We start from the raw sequence: 12,505 nt of genomic DNA on the forward strand, positions 1-12,505 counted from the left end.
GGGCCCGGCCCAGGTTCAGATCCTGGCACGACTCTCGGCCAATGTTTTCACACCTGTAAAGCGGCTTTTCTGGTTAAGAACGACAGTTTCGTAGGGTTGTTCCGGGGACAGAATGAGAAACGGTCTACCGAAGCCCTTATCGTGAATTGGCCCCCAGTACCCTCTCTCCACCCCAAATTACCACTTCTCTTGATAAGAATGGAGTTACTCCTGGCCCGGGCAAGCATCGTGCAAATAACTTCCTATTCCCCAGATACCTCGTTCCCCCGTCCCCAAGGGCACTTGACGGTCTACTCTCCTCGTGTTTCTACGCAGCATCCAGATGGGAGAAACATGGACCTATCCGGGGGGCAATGTGCTCCACACAGACCTGATCCGGGCCGAGAGCTCGTCCCTTTATCGCCCTACATCGCATCCACACACACCAGCACCCCCACTCAAACCGAAACAGCGTTGGCTTGCTGGCTCCGGGGTTTCAAGCTGGTGCTTTCTCGCACGCCTCTGCCATCCTCTCCCTCCCCTGCTATGGAAGTTGTCTCCCTTCCCCTGCCCCGCAACTACCCCCCCGCCCCCGCCCCAGTTCCAGCTTTCCTCCTCCCCCCCCCCCCCCCGCACTCCTTCCCGGGTTGGCCCGGAGTCTCTAACTGCGGGTTTACGGGAAGCGCCGAGCGCCCGGCCTCCCCGCCCCCAGCCTTCCCGCCACGAGAACTTTCCCCTCTCGTGACTCCCGGACTCCCGCCACGACCGCGACCTCGGGCGCAGCCTCTCGGCCCCGACACCCCCGGCCCCCGGCCCGCGTCCGCGACCCGAGCGATCTGGGGGCGGGGCAGGGTCTCCGCGCCGGGAGCGCTGAGCCCCCCGCCGCGGACCGGCGCCGCTGCGGACCGCGAGCGAGTCCGGGCAGGTCCTCCCCACGCGGCTGCCCTCGGGGGGGGGGGGGGGGGGGCGGGGACAGGGGCGGGCGCAGAGTCAAGTTTCGCTACGTCACCGTCCCCGGGAAGTCCCCATAAGAGGAGAGCGCGGGAGCCGGCCGGCGCTCAGACCTGAGAGGTGCGCGCGCCTGTCGTCGCTGGTAGAGTTGGGTCCCGCCGCCCCGGTCCGGCCCGTCCCCCCCGCGCGTGCAGCTCGCGTGCCGCCGCCCCGAGGTGTTCGGGGTAGGGGACCGAGAACCCCGGGCTCCTGCGGCACGGTGGCCGGCGGCCGCTGGCGGAGATGCCTGGGAAGAGGACGCGTAAGAGCGCGCAGCCGAGCCCCGCGCGGGCCCCGGCAGGTAGGGAGCAGCTGGGTCCCGCTGAGAACCCGGCCGGGGCCGGGGCCGGGGTCGGGGCGGGGGCCGGGGCCGGGGCCGGGGTCTCGGTCGCGGCGGGCTCAGTCCGTCGGCACGCGGCCTCCGGGTCGGGCAGGTCTGCGCCCCTGCATGTGCTTTGGGGGCGCCTCCAGGAAGCCCTGCGGGGTTTCCCCCCGGGACCGTGGAGACGGCGCGGGAGGAAACCCGATTTGGGATGCAGATGGCGGTTTGGACGGAGGCAGAAAGCCTCTTCTTCGCTTGCTTCGCTTGCTTCGCTTGCTTTGCATCCCCAGTTGCTCAGCCCTGGGGCCGCGGGGAGGAAAAGTGCAAGTGCGGGCGACCATCACGAGGAGAAAGTCATTGTCACGGCAGGTGGGGGCGGGAGAGAGACTCGGGGAGCCTCCAGCGCTTCCTGAGACGAGCCCTCTTCCTCCTGAGGCGAGGACCATGGGGGTCCCCACTCTGAGTGTGGCCACTCTCGGGCCCCCCAACGCAAAACAGCAGTACTTGGCTTGGTACCTTCACGCTCGCCCACAAAGGACTGATGGAGCGCTGCAGAGGCCCTGCGAGGACCACTGCGGCCAGGAGCCTAGAAAGTTTTGCTGCTTTGTTAAAAGTGCAACATTTTAACAATCGTTATTGTTGCGGGGATGGGATAGGAGAAGAACAGGAGTCGGTCTGCAGTGGTTTTTAATCCATCCACTTTCCCCTCCTCCCCACATATAGCCCCATCAAATAACTTTTCAGAGCCCCCCCCCCCCCCCTTCTAAATCTTACCAAACAAGGCAGTCATCTGCCAAGGGGCTGTAGCGAAGAAGGCAGAAAGGCTCTGGGCTCGAAATCTACTGCTATTGCATCAGACGATAATGGCCCCCTTTTAAAGTTGGTTTCGCTTTATAGAGCCCCTGAGGCGTGCAAAGGAAGTGGTGATTGACGATACGGCCAAGGCTAACTTGGTACCTTGTTGCTGTCTCTCGGGTCTTGCTCGGGAGGGAAAAAGCTTGGCCTACCCTTTGGGTAGTCCAAGAATTCTCCTGTTTTGGGAAGGCCTAACCTGAGAATAACCTGCCTGCCATTTAACTTCGTTCCCAGTAATAAGGGCCCTCTTAAACTTAATTCGATAGTAATACATTGTTTAATTGAGATATAAGTGACCTGTGACATTGTATTAGCTTTGATGTGGTATATGCATATATCAGATGATGATTTGACATATGTATACATTGTGAGATGATTCCCATAATAGGTTTAGTGAGATCGCCGCTCCACCTAGTTACAATTTTTTTTGTTCCTACATTTATAGAAGTGTAATTAATAAAGATTTAGGAAACAACTAGCAGCTATTTTCTGCCCCCTTTTTTGGTGAAAGGGATCATTTTTTTAAAACTCTCCTAGTAATCCTTTTTCTTCAATTAATATTTGTTTAATTATAATATCTCACGTTTCAAACGTAGTACACATGTGAGTTAAACGTTGTATTTTCTGCTTCACTCATAAAGGCAACAGATTGGTACAAATTTGGTTTGTCAAAAGCACACTTTACACCAATTTATGTATTGGTGTTATTGTATGTTAGCCAATTTGATGATAAATTATATTAAAAAAAAATAAAAGATTATTGGCCCCCAAAGAAAAAAAAAGTATAGGAAGATTGTATGAAAAAAAATTGGTTTGTAGGAAGAATTTGATTTACAGTAGAATATAAATTTCTAAGTTATTTTAGAGAATGTGGGCTTAATTTGGATACAAGATTTTATGAGACTTACTAGATTTCAAAGAGTTTTTTTAAATGGGGATAAGAACACATTTGGATTTGCCTATTAATGAAGGCATAATATGAGCTGTGAATTACTGCCATTTATAAAATAAATCCTACTTGAAAACAACATAAAGTTTAGAATTCCGACTTCTGTTCCCCCAACCAGCCTAAAATGAGAGAGAAAAGGATGACATCATCTGAGGCTGGCAAAGGCTCACTACACTGCGGTGTGTGACATAAATGTCCCTATTGAAAGAAAGATGACATTTACCTCATCCGGTATGCGTTAAAAAAAAAAAAAGACTTCAAAGTAAAAGTCTTCATTCTTACTGTAACTGTTGTTTTTTTGTTTATGAGTCACACCGTGTTAACATATGTCACGTGTGTTCTAAGTAACCTTTCTCACGTTCAGAAAATGGGTGTGCTTCGAGCTAAAGTTGACATCAACGCTTCACTGGATGCACACTCAGCTTGCCCCTCGGATGGGGCTCTTGCCGGTTACAGTTTGTCATGTCAGCATGATTTTGATGGTTTGCTTTCCTTTTCAGAGCCCGAAGTGGAATGTGCCATGCAGCTCCGGAGATTTGGAGACAAACTGAATTTCCGACAGAAGCTTATGAATCTGATATCCAAACTCTTCCGCTCGGGAACCTGACTGCTTTGGGAGCTTTCGAATGAGGAGATGGCTTTGAGATGGAAGGTTCCCCAGTGGATGCAAATTTCATCAGTTAGAAGAGACTGCCTTGTAATGGAGGTTGTGAGGGAGATCTCACTTGCTTTGGATGCCCTTGGAAACCAGGATGGGATACATCCAAGAGGATTTCTGTCGGGGATTTCCCAGAAGTCATTTTTCTGGGGCTCGGGAGAACGTTATAAGACCACTTTGTTTATTTGTAAAGCAAGAATGGAGGAACTGTGCAACATAAGGAATGAATTACTTATACCTTGAGTTTTTACTTCGAAAATTATTCTGGTATGTGTGCTGAAGGTTGCTGCCCAGGGGTGCTGGCAAACGGATAACGGTGGGCAGGGGCAAGAAAGAGCGAATGTTCAGTGTTGGTTTTCACTTTTGGAAGACAGAAAAGTGCTGTATAGTATTCAGTTTATATATTACCTTGTTAAAAGTAAAGATTTCATTCTGGAAACACAATGTCATGGCGAGTGTTGATCCCGTAGGTCACTACAAAATATAGGGTAATTTGAAAGCTTTTTCCTTTTGACTCGAAATGTATTGCTTCTGTTCGGATGACCCTTCATTGAATTATGTTCCTCTGAATCTTCGCTGGAAAGTCTGTACTTGGGAAGAAATGTGATAGAGATGTTATATGGTGCCAGTAAGATTCTTACCGGTTAGGATGTTACAACATAAAGAACGCGGGAATTTGCATACTGAGAAATAATGGGGGAAAAAGCAATTTAGGCTTTCTACTGCTGTAATTAAAACTTAGTGAAACAAAAATTCTCAAGTAACTTGATAGGAAAATGAATGTATTTCTAAAGAAGTTTTGAAAATCTGTAAGTTGCCTTTTCTCATACTAGTCAGTGTACCTCTTGCAAGAAGTGGTTCTTTAAAAGAAATTAAGCATGTTTTACATAGGATATACTTTTTTAAAAAAAGAATGGATTGCTCATCCAGAATGGAAATCTCATCTATATGTGTAATTTGCATTATAATAATATGTAGGTTCATGAGATATGAAATATGAAATAATATGTAGGTTCATCTATATGTGTAATTTGCATTATAATAATATGCAGGTTCATGAAAGGTATCATGAATTCCCCCCTTTTATTGTTAGAAGGCCAGACTACCGACAAAGCCCCCAAATACATAAAAAAGAAATAATAATGTCATGATTGAATTTCAGCAAGAATGATCTTATTTATTTTACCTATTTATAATTAAAATATTTTGTTCAGTTTCAAAGCGTATTCGTTAAAGTTACATTTTTAGATTGTGAGACCAGGCTTTCCATAAGTACTTGAACAGTAAGAATGTTTTCATGATAGGCTGTAGTCACTTTAGATGAAAAATTACCTCAGTATCTGTTTTTCTGCAGTGTTACTTAAGGCTGTTAGTTTATTTCGTGGCAACGATGTTTTTTGATCTGTCTGGAGGCAGATCTTTTGCCCTATGGATATTTATGGTCTGTAATTGTATTTATACAGGTAAAACTTTATACTGTAGCTGTAAACTATTAAAGATTATCACCAGTCTTGGCTGCGCGTTTACTTTGGTCACGTAAGCTGCCGAATGTTCGTTACAAAACCAAAATCGTTTCACCGATTTCCGTCTGCAGGCACATGGCTGATCACCGCCTCCTGGGTTCCAGCTCTGGGGCAGGAGTGGAAAACACGGGGACGTTTAGCATGACTTCTGCTGTCAAGGGACTTACGGTTTAACTGGCAGAGGAGATAGCGGAAAAAGAAGATATTCGTGCCAGGCGTGGGTCTCGAGTGCCCTGGCAGTACTGCCTGGAGAGTGATTTATTTAAAGGAGCCTTCAGAGATGTGGGACCTCATTAGAGACCCAGGGAGCCCTCCTTGGCCGCCCTGGGGCCTCTGCCTTGGCAGTTTCCTTTTAGATGGCCTCACGCTTCACCCTTCCTCCGCCCCCACCCCGAGCAGCAAGTATTGCTTCATCCGAAGCCAGTCGTGTGCAGAAGTAGGTGTCACTCGAGCGCCCTTCCAGTGTGAGTGAGAACTCCAAAGGTCCTCCTAATTTGTAGCTTCGAACTGGATGGCGTCTTCCTGCTAAAAGTGTGGGATGTGTATGGCCTCCCTGAGCTGGGGAGGGAGAGAGGAGGGGCTTCAGGAGGAGGGTGACCACGGGAGAGGGAGAGGGTGACAGCCAGCCGGGGACCTGGGGGGGGGGGGGATGAAGGGCTGCCCCCGGGGCATCTCAGGAGGAGGGCTTGGGGGCAGGGGGGCCATTGGCTCTGTAAAGGGTGGGGGATCTGCAGGATTTGGTTTGAGCCTCTCTGGAAGAGTGACTCCTGTCCCTTTGCCTCTTTGGAGAGCCGGAATCGAACCCTTGGTGTTAATTAGGTTTGCTACGAGCTGCCTTGCCGCTCTTTTATACAAGGGGTAGGAGGAAAGCCTTGAACAGTTCACAATCTTCAGGTTTGAGAACTATGGATGTTCTGAGAACTCTTTTTTTTTTTAATTTTTAAAATGTTATATTCATTTTCTGAGAGAGACAGAGCATGAGCGGGGGAGGGGCAGAGAGAGAGGGAGACACAGAATCTGAAGCAGGTTCCAGGCCCTGAGCTGGGACGCAGGGCGCAAACTCAACAAACCATGAAATCGTGACCTGAGCTGAAGTTGGATACTTTTTTTTTTTAATTTTTTTCAACGTTTTTTATTTATTTTTGGGACAGAGAGAGACAGAGCATGAACGGGGGAGGGGCAGAGAGAGAGGGAGATACAGAATCGGAAACAGGCTCCAGGCTCTGAGCCATCAGCCCAGAGCCCGACGCGGGGCTCGAACTCACGGACCGCGAGATCGTGACCTGGCTGAAGTCGGACGCTTAACCGACTGCGCCACCCAGGCGCCCCTGAAGTTGGATACTTAACTAACTGAGCCATCCAGGTGCCCTGAAAGGAAGGTATCAATCTTTACTTTTTTTTTTAATGGTTAAAGAAAAAGAAGCCTGAGTTTGAGCAGAGGCCCTGAGAATGCTGTTTCATACCTAGCCTAGTCTGGATTCCTTTTCAACTGAGCTTATGGTTTCTATGGGGCTTGAACCCCTGAACGGGGAGATCATGACCTGAACAGAAGTCAGTCGCTTAACTGACTTGAGCCACCCAGAAGCCCCCCTCCCCCCCTCAGGACCCTGAATGTAAAAAAAATTCCCACGATGCCCACATCATTGTAATTGTAAATGCTGACTAACAAAAAGCTACCAGGAATTAAAAAAAAACAGTTTGACTTGCATTTATATATTTATTATTATTTTAAGATTTTTTTAAGTTTATATATTTTGAGAGACAGCAGAAGAGGGGCAGAGAGAGAGAGAAAATGCCAAGCAGGCTCCATGCTGTCAGTGCAGAGCCTGATGCGGGGCTCAAACTCATGAACCATGAGATCACGACCTGAGCAGAAACCAAGAGACAGACGCCTAACCGACTGAGCCATCCAGGTGCCCCCGACTTGCGTTTATATCTAAGAGAAAACCATAACTCGTATATTTGAAAAGTCACCTAGAAATGGCAAAGTGCTATTCGCAAAATGGTTACATAAAAGTATAATTTTGCTTCCGAATTGCTTCTAGTTAGTTTAAAATTGAGCAAGAAGGGGCACCTGGGTGGCTCAGTCGGTTAAGCGTCTGACTTCGGCTCAGGTCATGATCTCACGGTCCGTGAGTTCGAGCCCCGCGTCGGGCTCTGTGCTGACCGCTCAGAGCCTGGAGCCTGTTTCAGATTCTGTGTCTCCCTCTCTCTCTGACCCTCCCCCATTCATGCTCTGTCTCAATAAATAAACGTTAAAAAAATTAAAAAAAAATAAAATAAAATTGAGCCAGAAAAAATTCACTGCCTTTTGCACAAACAAGTTCGCAATCCTTCACGTTAACGAAGTTACTGTCATTCCCTCCACAGCAAGTATAAATGAAGCCTTCCCAGGCTTTGCGTCTTGGATTAAAGCAATAGCGAATCACATGAGCAGAGCGCAGCCCCTCACCCTTTAGACTGTGGCAAAAACTGATGGACCTTTGCGGGGGGTAAAAAAATCAGAAATGCAATAACACCAGAATTAAGAAGCTGTGACCATCACTGAGGGAGCTGAGGAAGATCGAATCCCACAGAAACTTCATTCTGAATCCTAAATGTACTAAACCGCTTAAAAATTAGTGCCTCTGGGACACCTGGGTGGCTCAGCCAGGTAAGCATCTGACTCTTGATTCCCGCTCAGGACATGATCTCACAGCTGGGGAGTTCGAGCCCTGCATTGTGCTCTGTGATGCCACTGCAGAGACTGCTTGGGATTCTCTCTCACGCACTCTCTGTCCCTCCCCTGCCCGCATGCTTTCTCTCTGGCTCAAAACAAAAATAAAACAAACAAACAAAAAACCCCCAACACAACGAAAACAAAACCACAAACACCAAAAACCAAAACCAAGCCAAAAAGCAAAAAACCTTTAAAAAATAAAAAGTGTGCTTCAAATGTCAAGAAAGCTAGCACCTATAGGGACGGAATTTCTTCTGAAGTTCTGTCCTTATATCATTGCATGGGTCATCAGGTAAAAATGGGCTATGCTTCGAGGGATAACATGACATGCTTTGGTAAACTTTCTTATGTTGATAGTTTTTTTTTTTTTAATTTATTTACGTATTTAAGTAATCTGTACACTCCGCGTGGGTCTCAAATGCACGACCCCAGGATCAAGAGTTGCACGGTCCCCGGACTGAGCCCGCTAGGCACCCCCTCCTATGCTGATAGTTTTATTTGAGATGTTTTTATCAGCTCTCCTACCATCACTAATCGAGAAAACAGGTATCTAATTGTGTCATTTACATTTACACAAACAATTTAAGAGAAAACCGGCAAAAACATCTCAGTAATTCAAAGATTTTGCATCGTCAACACACTACAGCTATAGAGCTTTATCACAGTCTCTCCCAAAGCTAGTTTCCCTTTTTTTGGTGAATTTATTTATCTCTGTGCATGTGTCTCTCCTGTGCTTAGGCGAAATGCCTGTATTGTCTCTCTACAGATATTAAATACTGCCCAAATAACCCATCATTTCAGGGCCTGTGGGGGCTGGGCAGGGATGCAGATAGGAAACGGGGAGGAAAGAAGACGGATAGAAATCTCTTTGTGCTGTAATTTGCAATTACTAACTGAAGGATACAGAATTCCCATCAAAACCTTTAAAAAGAAAATTTCAAATTTTTAGCATGTTGAGTCTATACTTATTCCACTATCTCGTGTGTACAACTGATTCCATACGTGCTCATGGCACTCATTAATGAATACTGTAATATTTTATTTTATTTTTTTAAGTAAGCTCTGTGCCAAACATGGGGCTTGAACTCATGACCCTGAGATGAAGAGGCACATGTCCTACCAACCGAGCCAGCCAGGCCCCGCCCCCCCCCCCCCCCCCCGGAATACTGTCATTTTTTGTGGAAATCGAGGGGATGAGAAATAGTTCTAAAGAAATAATGAAGAAGAGGAAACAAACACTCACATCGTGGCTTTGTCACTTTTCAGCCCTGAGAACTTGGCAATTCATTAGCTTCTCCTAGCTTGTGCTCTCGCAGGTAAAAAATGGGAATAATACTTCATATGGCAATTGCGTGAGGACTGATAATACATGTGGGCAGGGGTGGGGGCGGGGTGGGGGGAAACAAAGGTCGTCTGTCATCTATCACCTCGCTCTTTATCATCTATCTATCAATGTATCTATGAATGAGATAAGTTGTTTTCTTCAGTCTAAAGACTCTGTGTGCTGTGATTTGGGCTGTTTAATCCCTTGCACTAACACTACCCCTACCCCAGCACACACACACACACACACACACACACACGCGCGCACGCGCGCGCGCGCGCGCATGCGCACACACACACACACACACACACACACACACACACACCTTTGGGCTGGAACAGCATAAATTGTGAAAAATCTTGCCAAACTCCTCAAACCTTTGTCAGAGGGAATGACCCAGCAGGGAGATAACTGGCACCTTGAAAAAAGTCACCACCAAGAGTGACAAGCCGTACAGAGTGGAATCCTGACGCTGGACTTTGAGGGCAAAGCCATCAGTGAGTTTCGAGGCCCTGAACCAGGCAGGCTGTCTGAGCCAGAGTGACTCCCCTGAATCACCTCTCAGGTCACTTGTGGTTTGAGACAGAAACTGGGACGGCAAAGGGGTCTGGAGACATCTGCCACACGCCTGGTCCTAGCAGACCCGCTCCTGACCTCACTCACGGCACACGGTGAACTGAAGGGTTTGCAAAACGAAGTAGGAGAGTGGGTGTAAAAAGTCCCCTCCAAAAATCTCTTTTCCAAGTTCTTCTCCTCCACATCGATTGAAGTCCTGGAGGAGGTTGGGCAGAAACATCTTGGACTCAGAAGTATTTTCTTGGACATGAAAATTCCCCATGTGTTCTGGCTTCCCCGGGGGGTGGTGTCACTGAGTCTGGGCTGCTTCTTATATGCAGCTGAAAATAGAAGGGGTCACCTGACAGGACACACCCTACCCTGTATCTCACGTCATAGGTCATCGTTCAAGAACAAAACCTGTGTCAGTACAATCCAGGCCCTCTCTCTGTTAAGGACTTTCAGAAACCAGTTTAACAAATTCAGACCTACCGACAGTCTTCTTCCAAATCAGTTGATTTAAAAAAACACCAGAAAAGGGGGAGAATTGAGGAGTTATCGGTGGGGACTTAGGATTCCCTTACTTTGTAAGGCTGGGGCCCCAGACTGCTCCCAGGTGTGATTAGAGACTGCACAGTGGGGAAAAAAAGTTTTTTAAAGGAAGAAGGAAAGAAAGGAAGGAAGGAAGGAAGGAAGGAAGAAAAAGAAAGAAAGAAAGAAGAAAGAAAGAAAGAAAGAAAGAGAAAGAAAGAAAGGAAGAAAGAAAGGAAGGAAGAAAGAAAGAAAGAAAGTCTCACAGTGCATGGAGTCTGGGCTTGGATTTGGGCTGGAAATGGAATGTGCAAATAGCCCTTTGATATTTCTTGTGTCTTAATGAAAGACTTTTTTTTTTTCTTTCTTTTCATCAGGCTCTCTCACTAATGACCTCTCACGGAGCTAGGAGATTTGCCCATTTCCAACTTCACATCTATTTTTAAAACCACAAACTTTCTTTCGCCACAATTATCCCTGGCTTTGGACTTTGAAATCAGCTACGGTGTTGCCACTTATTCTTTGCAGGACTCTGGATAAATGGCTTCGTCTCCGTTTTCTTATAAAACAGTGTAAGATACACCGGTTTCAAAGCTTCTGGGGGAATCAAACAAGGTGAGAATGTGCATGGTGTGTGGCTCACAGTCATGCTCAGTAAATGCCAGTTAACTTCACTTTCAAGACGGAGGGTTAGATATTAGCTTCCTTACAAAGCTATGGAAGATCTTGCCCAATTAAGATTATTAGACTCAAATGAAAGCTTTTGGAAAAAAGGCAGTGGTGAAGCTGGAAAGGAAGTGACAGGTTTTCCCTTGATGAGGCCATCTGTTTTTAATTTATAACCTTCTATTGATGGTAAAACCTGTATTTTCACTCTGTACATAATAGGCTTCATGAATACTACTGAATTGCCCAAAGCTCCTGGCATGTATTCATATAAAAATGCAGGTCCTGATTTATATAATACTGCGTCAAAAAATAGGAAGAAGGGGGGCACCTGGGTGGCTCAGTGGGTTGAGCGTCCGACTTTGGCTCAGGTCATGATCTCACAGCTGGTGAGTTCAAGCCCCGCATCGGGCTCTGGGCTGACAGCTCACAGCCTGGAGCCTGTTTCAGATTCTGTGTCTCCCTCTCTCTGACCCTCCCCTGTTCATGCTCTGTCTCTGTCTCTCTCTCTCTGTCTGCAAAAATAAACATTAAAAAAAAATTTTTTTTTTAATAGGAAGAAGGTCCTGTGTAGTTACTTTGGACAGATTTGGGTAAGGGAATTCAGCAGGGAATCATAAAAGGCAGTCTCTCCCCTGGGATGAAACTGTGAAAATAAAGTGTGCTAATTTGGGGAACAGAGGTTGAATCCTGGCTGCTTCTGTTTTTGGCTTTAGGAAACCACAGGGTTTCCAGAGGACTTCTCTTGAGTCTGTGTTCAGATCACCAATACTTCTCCAAGAGAAACACTTCTTAGTAATCACTCACAAGGTGATACAATTTTATTGTGGTCACCTATTTGGAACCTCTGATTAGCTTTCTTATTTTATAGGGGAGGGGGCCCGCCTCAGAGAATCAGCAGTCTCCCCGAAGTCGATTGATTGATTGGCAAGTGGCTGGAACACTCATGGGATTCGAACTCGAGCCTTTCTAACCTCCAGTCTTCCCCCGCCACCACAGTCCAGCCGGCTTCCCACAGGGGCCCGGGGAAGGGCCCCGTCCCAGAGCAAAGCTAGTTTGTTTTCCGCTCCGGTGCCTCATTAGATGCAGCCAAGTTTTATGCCCCTGGGTTTTCTGAGGGTGCGGGGTTGATTATTAAACCAGCTGATATGTGAAAAATACTGATAAGGTCAGTGCCAGCTCCCCCCCACCCCGCCCCCCCAGCACAGCGCTGCAGCTGGGCGCTCCTAGGTGCTTTCCAACCCCCAGTGATGAAAACGTGACCTCAGAAAGGGTGTCACGTTATTCCAAGAAGCCAGAGGGAACCTGGAGGCAAGGAAGGTGTTGGGGCATCTCACCGCTTCGGAGGGATGTTGTAGGGAATGATCATGGAACTAATTCTGAAAGGCACACTCCCTACCGGCTTGCTTTTTACCAGTGAATGCCAAAACAGCA

The 12,505-nt window shown here is 47.3% G+C and overlaps 1 protein-coding gene across 1 annotated transcript; it reads left to right on the forward strand.

Annotated features, from left to right (window-relative positions):
- The first annotated feature begins 1,029 nt into the window (after positions 1 to 1,029).
- Positions 1,030 to 5,264, forward strand: PMAIP1 (phorbol-12-myristate-13-acetate-induced protein 1). The gene is made up of 2 exons (XM_047828825.1): positions 1,030 to 1,270; positions 3,596 to 5,264. Exons 1-2 carry the CDS (start codon positions 1,213 to 1,215, stop codon positions 3,700 to 3,702), a joined length of 165 nt encoding a protein of 54 aa, XP_047684781.1. The 5' UTR covers positions 1,030 to 1,212; the 3' UTR covers positions 3,703 to 5,264.
- Positions 5,265 to 12,505: the final 7,241 nt, after the last annotated feature.

The sequence above is a fragment of the Prionailurus viverrinus genome, chromosome D3 (genome assembly GCF_022837055.1).
Source record: "Prionailurus viverrinus isolate Anna chromosome D3, UM_Priviv_1.0, whole genome shotgun sequence".
In the NCBI taxonomy this organism is placed as follows: Eukaryota; Metazoa; Chordata; class Mammalia; order Carnivora; family Felidae; genus Prionailurus; species Prionailurus viverrinus.